The sequence below is a fragment of the Nannospalax galili genome, unplaced genomic scaffold, assembly GCF_000622305.1.
Source record: "Nannospalax galili isolate Female #2095 unplaced genomic scaffold, S.galili_v1.0 scaffold72, whole genome shotgun sequence".
Taxonomy (NCBI): Eukaryota; Metazoa; Chordata; class Mammalia; order Rodentia; family Spalacidae; genus Nannospalax; species Nannospalax galili.
In genome coordinates this window covers 8,340,917-8,362,879 of record NW_008336933.1, presented here as the reverse complement: position 1 = coordinate 8,362,879, position 21,963 = coordinate 8,340,917, and the positions used below count along the sequence as shown (strand labels likewise).

Here is a 21,963-nt window from a genome sequence, read left to right as displayed (position 1 = left end):
GTGTGTGTGTGTGTGTGTGTGTGTGTGTGTGTGTGTGTGTGTGCCTATGTCCATTTTGGGTGAGATGGTATAAAGGCCACAGAGTCAGCCAGAAGTTGAGACAGATGAGAATGATCTTTCTCAAGAAGCATTTCTTCACTGAGAACCCCTGAGGCAGGTGAACACAGGAACTCAGATGACTTCAGACACTCAAAGCCTCTCTACTCTCTGCTCATCTGTTCAGAAGCCCTGATCCACAATGGGTTGGGGAGAGAACTGGTCCGAGCCTCTGGAACTGGGAGAACTCACAAGTGTGAAGAAGGCATGTGGGGGGAGGGGCCAAGAATCCTGCCCCCTCCCTCCTGTTCCTTTCTTCTCAGTATGGGGGAGAATAAGAAAGGGGGTCAAAGAGAGGACACTTTCCATGTGTACCACCACTTCCAGGTTCTGTTTTTATTCAAAGAGGCCAAGGAAGGTCCTAAGAAAACTTAAAAAAAAAAGTCAGTGAACAGGAAGTGAGAAAGAGGTGTCCAGGAAGTCAGCAGGTTGAGAGGTAAGAACAGGCTGACTCCTGCTGATATCCCTGGGTAGGAAGAGGAAGGATGATACATAAGGTGGAAGAGGGGGAAGGAGCAGCAGCCTCACCCTGAGTCACTGAGACTTGCACTAAAGTCACCCGTTCAACCCTCTGGGGTCCTGGTGAGCATCTCTGAGAGAAGATGCCTCATCCACTTTCCAGCAGCTCATACATCTCCGAAAAATGCCTAGGACCTGGAACTCAGCCCATGCTAAAGCAACAGACCGCATCCTCTGACACATAAGCCTCTGCAGCTGTGAGAGAAGAGCAATTATCTGCAAATCCCGATGACATCCCTCACACCCTGATCTATATTTAATAACAGCGAAGAGTGCTCGCATTAACAGCTATTAGGCCCTTCCCTACTGCAGGGAGGGCCTTCCTTGCTCCTTCTTCACAGAAATAAAGCATAATAAAAATATAAGAAGAAAGCTTTGTGGATTTCAGAGTGATCTCCCATTAAGAGTTTCTCAGAGTATCGTAGACTGTCAGATGACAACCATGGAGGTTTGTACAAATCTTCAGATCCCCAAAGTGAAATCAAATGAAACTGCAAGTACAGTAAGCCTGGTCTCCAGAGGCTTCTAGAAACTGCAATGGCAGGTGCAGTAGGGGAAACACGGTTCCTTTTGTGCATTTCACATCCATGATTTCTGCTGTCTGCATATTGGCAGTTACTTTACTTCCCAGATGCGTCTCATTCTTCCCTCCTCCTTTCCTGATAACTGCCATGAGTCTAGCGCAGGCTCGTTAAGGTTTGATGGTGAAATGTGCCTCACACGTTCATGTGTTTGAACACTTGGTCCCCAGCTGGTGGTGCTGTTTGGGAAGGCTGTGAAACCTTTAGGAGGTGGGCCCTAGCTGGAGGAAGGAGGCTGTTGAGGGCTGGTGGGCCAGCTCAGCTTCTTGTAGAATTCTTTCTGCTTCCTGAGGTAAAGCAGTCAGATGCTTCATGTATCTGAGGCATGCTGTCCCCATCATGGGGGACTGCAATGTCTCAAATCATGAGCCTAATAATCCTCCTCCCTTAAGATGTTTTTATCAGGTATTTGGTCAGAGTGACATAAGGCCCGTCCTCTGTAATGGAGCCACAGCCCAGCTCTCTGGTTGGTCTCCCATCTCTAGTGTCAGTTCCACCAACCCATGTTCTACAGGCTGTTGGTGCACTGACTGATGCCCCTGGCATTGATAACTCTCCCTGGCATACAAGATAAAGGACTAATTTCTCAGGGCATGAGAATTCCCACATAGAACTTCTTTAGCCTTTACCTTTGATACCTGGATACACTATTGATATTCTAATATATTTGCAGAGCTTTTAGCTGCCCACACGTAACATGTGGATGCTCAAGTCATCCCCCTCTGGTCTGAAAGTCCTTCTTTTCCCTGATTTATTTTCTTTCTTCTTTCCTTCTTCCCTCCCTCCCTCCCTTCTTGCCTTTCCTTCTTTCACATTTATTTATTTAATATGTGTGTTGGGGGGTGTACATATGTGTGTGCCATAGTGTGTTGTGTAGAGGTCATGGGGCAACTGGCAGGAGCTGGTTTTCGTCTTCCACCATGTGGGTCTTGGAGACTGAACACAGGTTGTCAAACGTGGTGGCTAGTGCCCCTACCTGCTGAGCCAGCTCTGGCTTCATCCTAATTTCCTTTGCCTAACTGCCTCTTTCCCACGTAATCCCACAACACTGTGCTCTTAAAACCATGACCGTACAGATTCCCTATGGCTTTAATGGTATTGTATCCTGATTAAACCCATTGTAAATTGAAGTGTCCATAAATTACAAATGAATTTCACACACCTCAGTTACAGGACATCTTAGCTGAGCCTACTACATGTTGTCAGTTATTCTCCCTCATGATCACAGGGCCGACTGGGAGCTGGAGGTTCCTGCTGTTGCCCAGCATCGTCTGAGAGGATCAAGCCACATATCCCAGCCCAGGAAGAGATCCTAATTCAAACTCCAAAGTGTGGTTTCTATTGAATTTGTATTGCTTTCGCACCATTACAAACTCAAAAAATCGTGAGTGGAGGCTTCTAAGTAGGGGCCTCTATACTTACACAGGGAAACATGGTTTTCTGTTCCCTGGTCAGTGACTTTCCTTTGGGCCTTGTGGTCTTTGCTGTTCTGCTTCAGTTCTAGCCTCTTTTTCTCAACTAATCCCTATGTACAAAAGCCATCATGTGTTGACTGTATTGCTTCTCCAGCCATTACTTCCATGAACCTTTGTGCTGTCACATCCAGTATTGGTATGCTGTAGATGGACTTACCGACTTCTCCCCTCTGAGGACTATACCTTCTAAGAATGAGGGCCTCTGAGCATTCTGCTTAATGTGCACTGATGCTAAATATTTATTCCTTTCAGGGTGGCTGCCAGCCCAAGCTTGGGAGCGCACCCGGCTTCAAATCTCAGCACTACTCTTTATCAGGTAGATGACTGGAGAAAAGTTATTTAGTCACTTTGATTTTCTTTTCTGTGGAATGGGAAGATTTTCAATACTCATTTAAAAGGGTTGCTAACAGCATTAAATGCAGGCAAAATAATTACACACCAAGTACCCAATATACAAGTGATATCGTTTCAGTGTTTATTGGTGCAAGTACATCGTGAAGATGCCCTGCATCTCAAATACCCCCACCCCTCAAGAGCCTCCCAGCATTCTCCCTTGCTTGATATCTCTTACATTGATTTGATTTTCAGTGCTTTCCCTGGAGCATCTTTTAACTGTTTGCTGTGTTTCTAGCCCCTGCTCTGTTCTTCTGGAGTTCTAGACTCTTCACTCAGTATCCCCATCATTCTGTTAAGTGGGTTACATTTCTTTATTGGGGTATCATTTTGAACTCTTCCTTCTCCTCCTGGCAGAACACAGGGAGAGGTGTGTGTGTATGAATGGTGTGTGTGTGTGTGTGTGTGTGTGTGTATATACGTGTGTGCTTCATGTGCATTGCTGGGTCAGTCTTAGAGGGAAGTCAGACACTTTGAAATTTCCATTCATAGACCATTTTTACAAGTTCTAATTGAGTGATCAAGTTAGTCACTTATGTCTCCAGAGCTGCTGATGTTAATTTGTTCCCAGGTACAAAGAACTAAGATAAGGTTTTGTAATAATTTGCTTTTAGTAGAAAAACAACCTCAAATTCTCAAGTCATGAAAAATAAGTAGGAATTGCATTTGGCATTAAGAACTTGGGGTTGGAATGATGTCTGGCTGACAGGAAGCATACGCTGTGTACCTGGGAAACTGAAAACTCACAACCTGGTGTCTAACTCCTTCAGGTAAAAAGAGACTGAGGAGGAAAATGGCACTTTCCGCCAGCTTTCCACTTACCTCTGCAAAAACAAAGGGGGCATCAAACTGGAAGCAGACGTGGCCATGCTTAACAGCTTGAACAGAGGCGGGGCCACAGCGGTACATACCTGGAGCATACAAAAAGGAGGAGGGCAGTGTGAGTTTGTCCTTTTCAGTTCTGTCTACCTACAGCACAGTGCACAGCACTGAGGTGGTTCTACAAACACCAGTTCCCACTCTTCACTTCACCACTGACTTTGCCCAAAAGCTTTCCTTAGCTGCAGAGCGCAGATGACCAATGTGGAGAATCAAAATCAAAAGAGCTCTGTTGTAAATGCCAACTCAATCCAAAATTTGAAGACCACGAAAAGAATGAGGCAACCCTGTTCCTGTTTCTGTTCTGCTGCCTAAAAAAAAATGTGCACTAAGGTGTTTATCCTTTTTTTACAGTTGGCACCTGATATATCCTTGTAGTTGTGCTGCTCTTGCTTTGGTATTTTTATTTATGGACACATGTCAGGTTCAACTGGATAATTGGGAATTAACCATACCCATTGGCCAGTGCCCGACATGCATCCAAGAAGTCAGCAGGCTATACAGAGAGATTGTGAATTACCCAAACCTCAGTGACACATCTACAAATGCAAACTGTATACCTAAGGCTCGTAGAACATAGTGGATCAAGGGGTAAAAAGAACACTAATGCATGTCTCAATTCTCATCAATGAAGCTCCCTCATGCAACAGAGGGCCATGAACACCAAAGGACACAAATGGCCAAAGCATAGAGAGTAAGAGTCTGCAGTGTGGATTCTTAGACAGGACTCCTATATTTAACTCTACCCACCCAGGGCTCAGGGACCATTGCAGAAGAGGAAAGAGTGTAAGAACCAGGGAGGAGGTACATAACCATATGGAAATAGAGTCCTACAGGCTCCAGGGACCTTGCTCATGTGAACCTACAGCAATGGTGTCGGCAAATACAAGACCCATGCAAACTCAAGCAGACAAAAAAACCTCAAAAAAACAAAAAACCCAGCACAGGACTGTGGAAATGGGCAACAGGACCCAATCTTCACTGAAGAACTATTGGCAGCTGATCACTTCTGGGTGAGGAAGAGCTGATCTTCTTAAAGGGAGGGACTTTAGATAGGCTGACTAGACCTCAGTGGATGAACTTGCATTGAGGAATGTCTGGGGACACTCACTTGACTCAATAGGTCTTAACGCAAATGACAGACTACATGAATTACAGTGGGAGGAGGGTATGGGAGGGTGCCATTGGGGAAGGGGGTATAAAGATGATTAAGATGTTCTGTATGAAATACACAAAAATTCAATAAAAATTTACAACAGAAAGTAAGTCAACAAGTTCATGTTTTCTTTGCTAGAATTAATTAAATTTTAACCATCTATACATAACTATTAACAGATTTGTTCCTGTTAGTCCCTTCTGAATTTTCCTTGTACTATACAGTCCAGAACACTAGAAAGCCCGAAGCTTTCTTCCATAAAATTCAGTATTGTAACATGGTTCCGTTGTGAATGGACTGAATACATCTGCACCTGTGCATAAATATGATGTCATTGTCTCAGATCATCTCTTAGAGGAAACAGAAATGAATGCTCACCATGTCCTCAGTCCACTAATGTTTATATAACCATATTAAAGAGAGTTGGGGACTTATAGCATGATTTTATAAAAGTATGGGCTTGGTCATAGTTGCCCCTGTTTAGCAGAGCTGACAAGTAGAGGTCAAACACCCACCAACTTGATTCGAAAGAAACCACCTAACATAAATGAACTCTGGTTCTGGAAGAACAACAATTTAGTGGATGATTTTTCAAGTTCTTTATTTTCTCCACAGCATTATATCACCTTATCACTGTAGATCTGGGAGGGCTGAAGCGTATTTTATAGCCTAGTAAAAATTGCTTACCCAGATAATTTTTCTCTTGTCTTCAAAACTGCTTATCAAAGCAAGAGAAAGTGAATTATATAAGTTAAGTTTTACATTCTTTTTCTAAAAGTTGTAAAACAATCAGGGCAAAGCTGACTATTGAAATGAGGAGAAACCTGATTGACAGGTAGTTAATCCTGTATGCGTGCTCAGCAAGCACATTTCTGGTATTGGTTCTTGTTGCGTGTGCTATCCACACACAAATGCAAACATGAAAATGAAGTCAAGGTAAGCAATGAGGCAAACAGGGAAGAAGCAGATTTACCATCACTGTTTTCCTGGGGTGTGCTGTCCACAGCCTGCCAGCCTCCGAACCCAACAGGAAGATCAGGCCTTGTCATCCAAGCTTCGTTCCAGCAGTGGTAGTTCCTAAGATGACACAACACCGAAGAGATCTCACTTCCCATCACATTCAGGGTGCCAAGCAACCACAGAATGCCCCTGATATTGTACTATACTGCCTTCAGATCACTGGAGTGAATCAAGCTAAATCCAGGGGCTTCCAGAGATTGTGTGGGGCTCAAGATTTGAGTTTGTTGTGCCCATCCAGTCCCACTGGCACCCCTGTGGTTGGTCCCTGACATGACTGGCTAGTTCTCTCCCTCTGTTAAAAATCAACTAATCCGGAGATACTGTAATAGTTTTGATCTTACCTATTCTCTGAGTCAGAACTTCCTATGCTCAAAGATAGGGCAAAAGGTTAGCTGAAGTTAAAATATTTATCCCTGAATTTCTTTCACATAGTTTCAATTTATAAAAAGCATAGTCTGTAGCAATTAAGCAACACATATTTGTGTTCATGGTCTTAGAACATTGTCATAGAAATGATAACATTAGCTGCTTGTTATAATTCTCTAAATTTTTGTCAATTTGCATTTTATATTCAATGGGCAGAAAAGGTAAAGGGTATCTCTTTACCCTTTACCAAATGCAGGCACCCCATGAGGTAAGAGCATTCAAAACGTCTCAGAACCTTGCATATGACCTGAAGCAAAATCACAGAATGAAATGCCATCATGAATTGCATTATTATGTCCTTGAAAAGACCTGGGATTATATGACAGTACCGAATCAAAGGAGCGCACATTAACCTGTGAGCACTATAGAAATTGTTCGTGTAGTAATAAGGATTTAATGATGGTGCGAGATAGCTATTGCAATTTCTGTTTATAGCACTAATGAATTCCAGATCTGACCATCATCTGTCCTCTTGAAATGTCCCTCAATGTCAGTAGCTTGCGCATGCTCCTATCACTCTCTCAGTACTGCCCATTTCTGATTGGGTCAATTAAGACATTCTAATCTAACCATGTACACACAATGCATAGGGCACCTTCCTGGGTGCTAGAGATTCAAAGATGATCAGGACAGAGATCATATAGTCTCCCATGAATAGTCTCACAGTCTAGAAATAATGACAACACATATGCCATTTACTAAAACATTCTGCTTGTCTGCAGCAAGCTCAATTAAGAGAATCCATGTCCAAATTCAGAACAGGGCTTGGCACACATAAGTGCCTCAGAAGGGTAGCTCAGCGTTTTAAAGATAATTGATGAAAGCGATGAATGCTGAAATAGAAATGAACTGGGGTGCCATGGGGTCTGAGTGGAGGATGGACAGCCTGAGGGCTCAAGGAAGTTTCCACAGAAATACAAACGGTTGTGCTGAGTCCTGAGTAATAAAGGGAAGCTTGGCAGATTGACAAAGGGAGAAGAAATGTTTTGAAGGCAGAAAGTCACCACCATGATGTGTCCTGGGACTATATACTGTTGGTTGTGAAGGGCAGTGAATTCATATGTTTGTGTATGAAGACTGATCATAGGTGAAGGTGCAGTTAACAAATACACCGAATATTTCCAACTAAAATCTTTCTGCATATGAACACATCTGGTGGTCCCTGAACCCCGTGAATTCTATTATAATCACCCCTAGTTTACAAGGAAGGAAGTTGATACAGAGAGCTAAAGATCCTAGTCTTAGGTCACACAGGTAGTTAATGTTAAAGCTTTGAAGTCTATGCTGTTAAATGCTATCATATAGGTGAGAAGGTTCTGAGACATTTGTATGTGAAATTAGTATCTGTGCTTCATTTGTAGACAATACGAGGCCATTGAAATAATTCAAGAAGTAGAATTAAATTTGTAAAACTGTGTTTTAGAAGGTGGGTAGAGAGTCCAGCCTCATTTGGCTGCGTCCTGTCCTAAGACCCCTCCCACTTTAGAACACTGCAGTAGTCTCTAATGGCCCAATGAAGTATTCATCACAAAGGTGCTCATCACCATGGACTGGTAGCAGACCCAGCTGAAGGTACAACTGGGTGAACTAACTACATAGCTGAGGGTTCCCTTATGTCTGATTAACCTTCTACCTCTTACCTCCACCTCCTGAGTGCTAGGATTACAGGTGTGTATCACTATACCTGGGAACTGAATTAAGGACACTGCGTGTGTTAGGTAAGTACACTACCATCTCCAGTCCTGAGACAAACTAGTGTTTCAACAGTGTGAAGGGGGAATGTAGGCACGTTCACATTGTAGTGATGAAGACTGGGTGACCAGCTTTTGTTTGGACAGAATGAGCTTGTTTGCTTGTGGGAAATCCAAGAGTTGAAAACTCAGAGTCCTTTTTGTCCATACACATGACACTCTGGATTTGACGAGGAGGAGGGGGCCTGCAGTGTTCACGGGTAGCAGAGTGGGCAAAAGTCACTGGAGAGGGACGGGAGACGGCAGGGCAGCATTCTGGAGATCTAAGTTCTGGAACAGGAGAACAAATGGTGCAAGGGGTACCACATAAAACCATGTAAGGAAGAGGCTGTTTTGGAGTATTTGAAGTTAGAAGTGACTGAGGTATGCTGTGCTGGAAGGGCTATGGGTAGGAAGTGGCCATATGCAACTCAAATAACAAGGGTGTGGGAAGCCAGGCCAGCTGGGCAGGGAAGATATGATGAGGACCAAGGTGTGGCAGTCTCTTAGCAGAAGTGGGAGTGGGTTTCCACCTCAACATCCAGAAGGTTACTGCTTGTGGAATGACACCTTGCTGGTCTAGCTCCAGGAGAGAGAAGCTTCCCTCCCCAGGCAGAGGCACCAGGGGAGACAGGGAGAAAACAAAAAGGGAGCCAAAAACATTTCCCCTTTAGAGTAGACAGTCCCCTAGATGAACAGGCTCTGGAGTGTCCTTATTTAAATGCAAATTTCCTGGCAAGGTTAACCTGGGACAAGATAAATAAGCTCTGCACTTAAGATCTCAGGTAAAGATGTTTCTTTGAAGATAATATTTCTTTTCAAATGGTCAGAAGGTGGGGAAAGTTTTTTCCTCTCACAGTATCACCTAATTGCTTACCCATGAGTCCTAGCTTCCATTTCACTTACAGCTAAGATATTCTCCTGTGTGTGGAGGGCAGGAGAGTTTCCTAGTAGGGTGAAGAGGCAGGCAGCAGGGAGGTGGAGTGGGAGTTGTACCCTAGTGGATGGGCTTCAAGCCAGTGCCTGTCTGGCCAGCTGGCCATCAGCAGTGGGAGAGGAAGCCACCTACACAGTCATCGGGACATTGTTCATCATGAGGTTCTCTTTAACCAGGGTGACCAGGGGAAGTGGTAGGAGAGTTTCCTTTTGGGCATACCAGCTGGTCTGTTGTATCTCATGTTCCCCCATAAAAAAGTGTAGAATATTACAGGTATTTAAATTTATTATGTTTTGTTTTTTATTTCTGTTTTAAATATTTACATGGCTTACAGAGATATTAAGTGGGAAGGGGAGAAACTTGTCTTAGGTTGCTATGAAACACTTTGCATTTTTTTGCATATAATTCACACACATTTCTGAGAATCTAAGTTTTCATACGGTGTTTTTTCCTTTTGGTCTGAGAAACTTCCATTAGGATCTTTCTTTAAAAAATTAAATCAGCAAACAATGATAGTAAAGAAATAATACCAATTCAATATGTTTGTAGGATACAATGTGATTGAAAAACTATATATGTTTTAAAATTATGTGTGTTTGTGCATGTGAGTTAAGTGCTCATGAAGACCAGAAGGTGTTGGATACCCTGGAGCTAGAGTTATAAGTGGTTATGTGCTGTCATGTTGGTGTTGGAAACTGAATTTGGGTCCTCTGCCAGAGCAAAAGGTGATCTTAACTGGTGAGCCATCGGATGTGATGTTTTGACATATGTCTATGTTGTAGAAGGATTACATCAAGCTAAGTAACATACCTGTCTCCTCATCTCCTCACTTACCATTTCTCTTTGTGGTGAGAACATTTGAAATTTACTTTCATAGCATTTTTTTTTTTGGTTTCTTTTGTTTCCATTTCTTATTTATTGTGCATAAGGGACAATGAACAAGTATCTCTGTAGTAGGATCTCTTTTTTGAGGACTGACTGACTATACTTAACTAGCTCTCTTTTTTTGATTAAAAATTATTTATTTAAAAAATCTAATTAAGCTTTTGACATTTCATACAATTCGTCATCAAATTTAGATCTCTTCCTCCATCCACATTACCCCCCCACCTCTGCCCAACCTCACACATTCCACCAAAAATGTTAAATCCTTATTCAGTCAACCATTTGTACCCAGATGTCCTTTGGTGCAAGTTCATCCACTGGAGTCTACTCAACCTATCTAGAGGTTGTAAGGTCTAGTCTCCCTCACCCAAATGTAATCCGCCTCCAACAGTTCCCAGGCCAGGGCTGGCCCACTGCCCATTTCTCTTGCTCCACTCTGGGCTCTTGTCATAGCACTTTTGAGATATATACAATATATTATTATATAATTACAGAGTCACCACATTGTACAATAGATCTGGAATACTTGTTCCTTCTGGACTTCTTAATTCCATTTACTAAGTCTCCATCTTAGACCATATCTATCATCTATCTATCTATCTATCTATCATCTATCATCTATCTCTCTGTCATCTATTTATCATCTATCTATCTATCTTCTATCTATCTATCTATCTATCTATCTATCAATCTATCTATCATCTATCATCTATCTATCTATCTATCTATCTATCATCTATCTATCTATCTATCTATCTATCTATCTATCTATCTATCATCTATCATCATCTATCTACCTATCCAGATTGCAGAAATGCTATTTCTCATCTGAAAATTTCTTTATCCAGACCCATAAGTCTTTCTGTTCTCATCTCAAAATTTTTTCAGTGGTTTGTAGAGGGCATGAGTCAGCTTTTCAGTGGATTTCAATGTTGCATTTTCATACATACGTTGACTCCCACCATCCCCCCCCACTTTCTTCCTCTCTCCAGTACCTCTCATTCTGATTTTATGTTACATATGTTCTACTACCTCTTTCCCCTTCCCAACCTTCTTTAAATTTTTTTAAATTGAGCTTTTGTAATTTCATACAACAGTTCTCAATCAAATCTAACCCCCTCCTCCATCCATGCCCCCACATCCCCCAGACCTCTTTTTTTTTTTTCTTTTTGAAGCAGGGTCTCCCTGTGGCCCCAGCTGTTCTGGAACTCACTATGTAGACTAGGCTGGCCTTGAACTCACAGAGATCCACCTGCCTCTGCCTCCCAAGTGCTGGAACTACAGGCATGTGCCACCATGCCTGGCCAGACCTCATGTTTTCCACCATACATGCCAGTTCCCATCCAGTCAAGCATTAGTACCCAGATGTCCTTCAGTGTAAATTCATCCCCTGGAGTCTAGTCAGCCCATCTAGACATTGTATGTAAGGTATACTCTCCCTCATCCAGTAGCAATCCATCTCTAATAGTTTTTAGTCTAGGGAAGGCCCATCACCCATTTCTCTCTGCCCCTCTGGACCCTTGTTTAATTTAGTTGGCATGGGTCCTGTTCTCAATGCCATCATTGCCACAGTTCACATGTGCAAGCTTCCAGTGACCTGAAAGCAGGCCCATCACCCATTTCTCTCTGCCCCTCTGGACCCTTGTTTAATTTAGTGGGCATGGGTCCTGTTCTCAATGCCATCATTGCCACAGTTCTCATGTGCAAGCTTCCAGTGACCTGAAAGTCTCTGCTTCCGTGTGTTCATGAACCAACAGTGGCTCTTATAACCTTTCTGCTCCCTCTTCTGCAATGGTCACTGAGCCATGAGTGGGTAAGTTTCAGTATAGGAGTCCCATCCAAGGATACATACTCTGCAGTCTCTTATTCTTTAAAATTTGGCCAGTTGTGTTCTTCTGTGTATATTGCATTCTCTTGTATAAGGAAGCTTTACTGGTGAGAGTTCAGGGGTGCATTAGTTTTCTCTCTACCTCTTGTTCTGCTGTGTTCCATGAGCCTTAGGTGTAGAGGTTTAACTGTACCACAGTCAGAAGATATAAGGTCAAGAACGAAAGACTCCAAATGCCGGAGAGGATATGGAGAAAGGGGAACACTCATTCACTGCTGGCGGGATTGTAAACTCATGCAACCACTGTGGAAAGCAGTGTGGACAACTCTCAAAAAACTAGAAATGAACTTACCTACCATATGATCCAGCTATACCACTCCTTGCATATACTCAAAGGACTCATCCTACTGTAGAGATACCTGTACATCCATATTTGTTGCTGCTCTCTTCACAATAGCTAAGAAATGGAAACAACCTAAATGTCCCTCAACTGACTAATGGATAATGAAAATGTGATACATCTACTCAATGGAGTTCTACTCAGCAGTAAGAAAAGATGAAACTATGAAATTTGCAGGTAAATGGATGGAACTAGAGAGTGTTAGACTAAGTAACACAAACGCAGAAAAGCAAGCCATGTATGTTCTCCCTCATTTGTGGATTGTAGCACCAGTCCCTTATATGTAAGTATATGAATTCTGGTGCAACACCAGGAGCCAGGAAAATGGAAAGGATACATGGAGGTAAAAGAAAAGAAAGAACCCGAAAGAGGTGGGTAGTAGGGAACAGATGTTACCAGGGGGGAGGTGGGGACAGTGGGATTGTTCAGCAGGGAGGAGTGGCGGGAGGGATATGCAAGGGGCCATGTTGTCGGGGGAGGGAAATCAGAAGTGGGGGGATGGTGGGAGGTATGTGTTGTTGGTGGGAGGGTGGGGATAATGGGGACACTGGGACTGGGAAGGGAGGAGGGAGGCCAGATGGGAGGAAAAGGACTAAAGCCTAATAACCAACCTTCTTTTGAGCTCTCTTTTCTGCCTTCCATGACTTCCTTTGTAGTTCTATGACCTACATCCCTCACACAGATAAAAATCAAAATCTAGGCATTTTTTATATATCTAAGATCTTAACATGAGAGAAAATGAGATATTTCTTTTTCTGAAACTGGATTATTTTGCTTAATATGATAATTTCCAGTTTCAACCATTTTTCTTGCAGGTATTGTGATTTAATTTTTCATGACTGAGTAAAATTCCATTTTGTATATGTGCTACGTTTTCTTTATCCATCTGTTGATGGATACCAAAGCCAGTTTCATTTCCTGGTTATTGTGATCAGTGCAGCAGCAAATATGAGCCCACCTTTGCAGCTGTTTGTTTTGCTGTCTCCCACAGTCTCAACACTCAAGTCAGATTTGCCCCACAGAGCTACTTAATAGCACAATAGATGCTCCTTATTCACATTGCACATGCTCCGAGTTAATGGCTGGAGCTGCACATAGGCCCAATCTGACTAGTACTTGATTTGTTCCTAAACAACCATACCTTTGATGAAGTATTTCAATAGAACAAATACAAAAATATACTGCCAACAAAAGCTGTGTGATGTGATCATTCATGTCCTGGGTGGGATGGAGCAGATGCTGTGCGAGTTCATCATGCTATTCAGAAGGGCATGCAGCTTAAAAAGCAAGGATTGATTATTTCTGGGGGTAAGAAAGTCCAGAGGCACAGTTTTCATGAATCATCATCACCCATGTTGGAGTGGACTTTTTGGTGATTCTCCTGCCTTTCAGCCACCCATGCTCCTGTATGTCACTCATGTTTCTGTATGTAACCCCAGTAAACCAGTGGTTTACTAAGCTGCACTTGGGTGGGATGGTTTCTTTGGTCCGTTGTGGTGTCCTATCAAGGATGAAAAGATATTTATTCCCATCTCCCCAGGAAAAGTCACACAATGGGCTATACTTTATAAACAATAGTGTGCACTGCTGGGGGCCCTGCCAGGGGTGCTTCAACATTGCTTTAGTTTATCCTTTGTAAATCTGTTTGCTTTGAATTTGCACATAGAAAAAAATGTAAAGATCAGTACCTAAAGAAGATTTATCCTAGCATGATTTTTAAGAAGGGAAAATTTGGAACTGGAACAACCTAACTGTCTAGTAAGTGACCAAGTATTTTAAAATCCGAAGTAGGCAGGAATGATGCTTGTGACATACTCATTTGCAAAAGTCACATGACAGAATGTTATGTGCAATGTGTGTTCATTGCCAATGTCTGAATGAGCTTGCAAGAAGACTGTTAGCCTCAGACTGGACAACTGTCCCAGCTGACAGTTGGACCCGGATACAACTGGCCTATTGAGGCCCAGAGCAAATGTCCTAGCCAACCTGTGCCAAACTTCTGACCTACAAAACTGCCCTGATAGTGAATTTGTGTTGATCTAAGCTGAGAAGTTTGTGGGATGTTACTATACAGTGATATAAAAAAATGCATGCAATATGCAAAAATATAAAAGAATGTTCAAAATGTTATGAATATTCTGAGTAGTTAGAAAGTGGCTGATTTTTATTTCTGTACCTTTTCTGCAACTTTTTCTGGAAACTTTTATAACACACATGCATTAGTTTTCCTCCCCAGACATTAAGATGAGCATTTTAAAATTTATTTATTTTACAGGGCTGGAGAACACTGGCTGCCCTTGCAGAGGACCTGGGTTCGATTCCCAACACCCACATGGTGACTAACTGTCCGTCACTCCAGTTCCAGGGGAATCTGATGCCCTCTTCTGACCTCCATGGCCATTTCATGACACAGTGCACTTACATGCAGGCAGTACACTCATACACATAAAAAATTGTTTATATATTCTCTCTCTCTCTCTCTCTCTCTCTCTCTCTCTCTCTCTCTCATGCAAAATGTGCATGCCATGACATTTATGTGGAGATCCGAGGACAACTTTTAGGAGTCAGTTTTCTCCTTCCACCATCTAGGTTCTGGGGATCTAACTCAGGTTGCCAGGCTTGACAATAAGTGCCTTTAACCTCTTCACCATCTCAGCATCCTCAAATGAGTATTTTCTTAATCAACCAGAAGAGAAAGATAGTTCAAGGTCTACCCTAGTTCTAACAACAGGATGACCCTATCCAGAGGTGCAGGAACCATGGGATGGAGGACAGCTGGACAGAGAATGCTGCTGAGACCTCAGTGGGATTCCTGGATTTTGTACTTTGTGCTGAAAAAAAAAAATAAAGTGGTTGATTTCAGCAAAGAATACTGACTGCCTTTAACTTGGATTTTTAAACACCCCACAGGGTCAGTTCATTTACAATCTGTCTAGAAAGGTTTCAGAATAAAAGAGGGAAAAAAAGAAACACGACATAATTTTGTTTGTGTAGCTTTATAAAGGCTCTAGGGAGAGCACAAATTAGATGCAGAGAAAGTCCTAGGAGAGAGGCCTTGGAGCAACTTCAAGTGTAAACTAAATATTTGAGTTCTTTCATTGCAAACATGTTAGGGGCTAGAAGACAGGCACTGATGCCTTGCGGATTATCTCTGTATTGATATGTGGGGCTAGCCCAGACTCCCTGGTCCTGCTGTGTTCTCATACAGGCAATGATACTGGTGCCAAAAATGACAGATCACCTCAAATTATGAAACTCTGCCCATTCCAGTGGCAGGGGGAGGGAATGGGGTAGGCGTTAGGGGACACAAGTGAGAACAATTTGGTGGACTTTTGAGAATCATCGAACAAGAAACTTAAAGTGGAAATAAAAGCTGCAATTGAGGGGAAAAAAAAAACCTGCCAGTAAGGGCAAATAACGAAGCAAGCTGGTAGAGTGGAATTATTCCGAGGCAGACTGGAGGAGTTGATCATGGAGCTGCATCCTTAAGAATGTTGTCGCTGGGGCTGGAGAGATGGCTCAGTGGTTAAAAGCACTGACTGCTCTTGCAGATGACCTGGGTTTGATTCCCAGCACCCACATGGTGGCTAAAAACCATCCATAACTCCAGCTCCAGGGGATCTGACACCTTCTTCTGACCTCTATGGGCATTGCACGATACAGGTGCACTTACATTCATGCAGGCAATACACTCATATGCTTAAAATAAAAATAAGAAATAAAACAAAAATTTAAAAATAATGTAGCTGCTCATGGATAGGACTGCTGAAACGGGGGCAGGGTGCTTGGATGCGTCCTGTAGTCATGTCGTTTGAGGCCATGTCAGGGGAAACCATAACCCTAAGCTTATGGTTTTTGTCCCTTCCAGTTAGGAGCCATCTGAAGAAGCCCTAGTAATTTGTATGGTGATGCTGGGAGGGATATGAGTGGATAGTGCCATAAAGGAAGCTATTAGAGAAAATAATTGTCCATTGAGAAAAAAGAGAAATCATGAAGGAACCAATTCCAGTTTCTCCAGCGAAGGCAAAGGAGTCTACTGTACTCATTGGGAAGTTGGTGTTTAAGGCGCTCTCTTGAGTCACAAGGGACACAGATTGGGGGTGGGGTGAGGTGGCAGGGTGTACATGGGAGTGGACTTGGGGATGTGCTGTAATGGTAAACGTAGAACTTTAACTGTCAAAATCATTAATAACTTCACAGACACTGGCATGAATCTCCCATTGGATGCTGCCACCAATTAGGAAGGACGCTGCCTCTAAATGCCAGTACGGTCCTTCCAGGACTGAGTATCAGTCCAGAATTCAGCTACATTATAAAAAAGTAGTACTTAATGTGTGTCTGTTTACTAAGTCATCTCGGAGTATATCCCCCATTAGTTCTGAGAGTACAGACATTCTGCTCTTGATCTTTCAGGTACAGGTGACTTGAACATTGATTAGAAAAATTTACAGCTGCTTTAATACGAGCAATTTTTAGAAAATTGGGGGATGATCACACAGATTTCTTTCTTCCATCATTTCCATGTTTTTAATGTACTGCCAGAAAATGGAAGTGACAGAAGATGAAACTAAATTTAGCAAAAATCAAGCACGAACAAACAAAAGCCCATAAGTAAATCATAACAAAATGACACAATAAAACAAAACTCAAAACACTTAGAAAGTTTCACCCAACCGTATGAACAGTTATTTGCCACCAGTGAGCAGAAGCCCCCCACCCACTGCCTGGCTGGTTTCATATTGAAAATAAGACTCCATTTGCTTTATCACGTCCTCTGGCATAGCAAGTCAAAAAGTGCCATCCTGGCTGAAAATTAAGAAAAGGTCAAATTTTTGAGGGTATGTGTTTATATAAGTCTAATGTGTATAAAAACTTTCTGTAATAAATTCCATCTGAGTTTTCCCATAATTATTAGAGAGAATTAAAGCACTGCAGAGAACAGGCTCAGTAGGTACCAATGTTTCTATTTTGCATTATAAATGTGGTTATAAATATAATATTCTAAAGTTGATAGCTCTTTTTTATAAAGTTTTAAATATGTCTTATTAATCATCTAATGAAGTTATCCTTGATGGTGCATATTTTGTTAGCTTCTAATTTTTTTCTGGTCACTTTTGAATGGTGTTCATGATGAGTCTTTCTTAGATAGAACTTATGATTAACCAGAATATGAAATTTTTTTAATACACAAAAAATACCTTAGTATTCTCTGTATAGGTTGTAGCCCTCGTCTTTCCAAATTATGCCTAATTTCATGAGAGGTACTTGGGATCCTCTTTTTACATTCTCAGGTGAGATGATCAGAATATGGGCTACAGGCACCCTTCAGAGACATCCAAGCAGAATGGTAATTGGATGTGATAATCTAGAAACTTCAAAGAACAATAGCACCCCCCTTTCAGACAGGGTCTCACATTCTAACATTTATTTATTATATGAAAATGGAATCCATAGATAGCTTTCTGAACACATAATTTCTGAAAGAACAGTACAGTTTCCCAGAATACATAAGAGAAACAGAAAAATAAAAGTATATGTGTATACAATCACGTGTCACATAACATTGCCTTGTTCAATGTGAACTACATATATAATGGAAATCAAGTATGATTAGAGTTGAATTAAAACTTGCCTAGTGATGTTAGAACTGTATAGCAATGCATTTCTTACCTGCTTGTGTGGTACTGGTATGAACGCTCCACTGTGCCGCTTATAAAGCTTAGCACATGCAATTGTGAACATACATTAGATAATGATAAACAATGATGTTACTGATTTATGGATTTGCTATACTACATCTTAAACATTATTTTGGGGCATATTCTTTCTGATTAAAAAGTTTAAATAGATAAAATTGGAAAAATTTTACTGAATTATGCACAGACCAAGAAAGACAAATGCTGCATGTTCTTGCTTATATGTGGATTATAGTTTTGATTCTTTAGACTTGTGTATAACTGTAGAATCCAGGAAACCAGAAAGAGGCCATTTTGGGGGGACAAGGACGATCTTAATGGAGAACACAGGTGGTATGAAGGGGGAAAGCAGAATCATGGGTGGAGGTTCAAGTGGGGAGGGGGATGGGAGAGTAGAACAGAGAATGGGGGGGAATAACACTAAGGATGTTTGAAAAAGCCATATGGAAATCTATTTTATAAGCTTCTTTAAAAATCTTTAAAAAATTCTCAATCAATAAAGATATTTTATTACAAAATTTTAAAATGAAAAAAGAAAATTATGATTTATACATTTGATAGATTTTCAGTCATCAAACTTCTTTAAAAATCTTAAAGAAAGAGTTTGAATGGAGCTACCCTAAACCAAAGAACAATGCTTCTCTCAGAAGCCATAAGTTATCAAATGAAAATCCCAGTTGCAAGTGTGGGATATCCCTCTTAGAGCTATTGGTCAAGGGAATCCCAGAAATCCCTCAAACAGCACAAGCTATTGTCACTGTTTTTAACTGCCCATCAAACTTAATGGTAAGACACTATTGCTGAAACACTACACACTTTGGTCATAGGTCAAGGAGAAATCAAGCTTTTACTGACCTGAAAGCTTCCTCCCTACTGGCTATCATTCATAATAAGGTGATTTGCAGGCTGCTGGAGAAGAAAAGTCATCAACAGTCTTACCAGTTTTGAGCTCTCTAAACTGCAATAACAATCGGTCTGGCAAGATATGCCCATTTGTGCAATAGTGGCATAATTGTTATGAGGATAACCAATAACTTTCTGATTGGATTTAAGGTTCACTCCATAGGAGAGAAATCATGCCTGTTACTGTAAACTTCTCCAGGAACCTGTGGATGGGGAGGTCATAGGCCCTATAGGAGAATCAGAACGTACTATTATTATATAAATGGATATAGTATCAAACTGTCTTCTAAATACCTATCTTCATACTCGTATATTAATGCTGCTCTTGGCTCTCATCAGAGAAGCTTCTTTGTTTCAGTGGACACCCACTGAAATACATGGGGCCCACAACTGGTCAGAGAATAAGTATCTCTGAGTGTTGAGCCCTAAATGGGACATCTATATCATCCTTCACCCCTACCCAGACTCAGGGAGCATCATGAAAGTGGAGGCCAAAAGATCATAATATTCAGTGGTTAGAGAGGACATTATGTGGCGGATAGCCTCATGAACTCAAAGGAGCTAGAGTTGCCTGTACAAGACTTGCACAAGCTTAAACAAGTCAATATTCCAGCATGGATGGGTGAGGGGCTCATAAGAACTTAACAGCTATTGGCAGTTTATAGCTACTTGTGGAGGGAGAATATTTTTTCTTCAGGGGCATAGCTCCTGGTAGGTTGTCTATGCTGCAGTGGATGACCCTACACCCATGCATGGGCAGCACTAATTGGACTCAGTGGGTTAGTTAAAAACAAAAACAACAGAGGACATAAAGTTGGAAGGCAGATAAGAGTGAAGGAGGGGTTCCAGGAAGGGTTGGAGGGGGACTGAGGGGTGGATATGATCAAAATACATAGTATGCATATATACAATTCTCAAAGAATAAAAACACTATATTGAAGGTTTGCTGTAAAACAGTATATTGTGTTACCCAAGCATCAGCCACATGCAGTTTCTCATGTTCACTAAGTTTCCTCATTGCTTTCTGAGGTCACTTTGATTGGCTTATAGTGTCTAGATTTGTGTGTGTGTTCTGATGTTTGAACAATGAAATAACACAATAACACATTCCTTAGAATGTGTCTCCATCATTGAGTGACACATTATTGTGTGTTGTCACTTTCAAGATATATGTATATGCATTTGTGTGTGTGTGTGTGTGAAGAAGGCTACATTCTTAGACATGGAGAACGAGAGAGAGGAGAGATAAATGAAGCTTAGGTGGTATAAAAAGCCAGAGGGAAATGTACTAACTCAACACCCCCCCCCTTTGAAAAATACACATATAGTGTCTGAACATGAGTGCATGGGTATATCTGAAAGCTATACAACAAGAACACAGTACCAGACAACATAAACCTCCCTTCAAGCTGTTGGTCATAGTAGTCTAAGAGACTTTCAAAATAACATAGGCTATTGCCAAGTCCTTGATTGCCCCCCAGAAATTGAAGGCAAGACCCTATTGCTGAAGACAGTACATACTTTGGACACAGGACTTAGAGCAATTGAACTGGAACAAACCTGGAAGCCTTCTCTCCCCAGATTAACTCTCATAGTTCTAGAGGATACTATGAAAGCTGCTAAGGGAGAAAAATCAATCAATGGTCCAACCCAGCTGTAAAGCATGATGACCACAGTGACTGGCATAGCAAACTACCTCAAATGGTACAGTAGTGGCACTTTTATCTATGGGCTAATCAACAGCTATCTAATTGGACTTAAAGCCCTCTTAATGGGTGGCACTGTAAATATGGCCAAATACACATGGCAGGAGAGGTCATAGATCTGAGAGAAAGCCCTCTCTCTGTCATATCTCTAGACAAATGGAATTTCTTGCTGTATGCTGAATATGGATCCTGAATTTACAGACAAGTATACAGTATACCATTTATCAAAGAAGTTTCTTTTTGCAATAGATGGGAGGCTGTTACAGGGCTCCACAACTGTTCACACACAGAGAATATACATCTGAGAAATGTACAGCCTTCAGTGACACATCTACCGTGGAACCTCTACACCTAAGGCTCATTGAACATAGCAGAACAGGGAGTGGAGAGAACACTAGTGCATCCCTCAACTCTCCCCAGTGAAGCTTCTTCTTACAAGTGTGATGCCCACAGAAGACCAAAACTGGCTAAGTTTGAGAGAGCAAGACACTGCAGAATGCATGTCCCTGGATGGGACTCCTATATTAAACCTCACCTACCCATGGCTCAGGGGCCATTACAAAAGAGGGGACAGAAAGATTGTAAAAGCCAGGGTGGTGCATGAACATAAGGAAACAGAGGCTTTCAGGCCTCTGGGAACTTGCTCATTATGAACTTACAACAATGATAACAACATGCACAAGACACACGCTGACTCATTCAGACAAAAACCCAGCATGGAAGGGGGGAAATGGATAGCAGGTCCCAATCCTAGCCAAAGAACTATTGGCAACTGATTACTGCTAGATGAGGGAGAATACATCTTTTGTAAAGGACAGTCTCTAGATAGGCTGACTACATTCCAGTGGATGAACTTAACACTGAGGCTCATCTGGGTGCAAAAGCTTGACTTGTTAGGCCTTAACATATATGACAGAATGCATGACATCCAGTTGGGGGAGTATGCCATGTGGGTGCTGGGAATCAAACCTGGGTCCTCTGCAAGAACAGTCAGTGCTCTTAACCGCCGAGCCATCTCTCCAGCCCGAGGGAGAATAAATCTTTAAGGGAGTGACTGTAGACTTCAGTGGATGAACTTGCACCAAGGGACATCTGGGTAAAATGCTTGACCAGATAGTACTTAACATATATGACAGAGTACATGAAAGTCAGTGATGGGAGGGTTATGGGAGAGCATGGATGGGGGGAGGGATTTGATTAAGATTTAATATATGAAACGCACAAAAACTCAATAAAAATATTTTTATTAATTATTTTTAAAGAAGGCTACATTAGATGCTAAAAATATCCCTAGAAAATCTAACCCCACTGAGGGGTTGGGTGGACTCCTCCA

The 21,963-nt window shown here is 41.8% G+C and overlaps 1 protein-coding gene across 2 annotated transcripts in view; it reads right to left on the bottom strand.

Moving 5' to 3' along the window:
* F13a1 (coagulation factor XIII A chain) overlaps positions 1–21,963 on the bottom strand; it is a 217,020-nt gene that overhangs the window by 50,346 nt on the left and 144,711 nt on the right. For both annotated transcript variants that reach the window (XM_008831654.2, XM_017797775.1), the window contains 2 exons: positions 6,073–6,176; positions 3,887–3,975 (listed from right to left, as the gene is read on the bottom strand). In XM_008831654.2, coding sequence (XP_008829876.1) covers positions 3,887–3,975; positions 6,073–6,176 — 193 coding nt within the window. The remainder of the gene's footprint in view (positions 1–3,886; positions 3,976–6,072; positions 6,177–21,963) is intronic.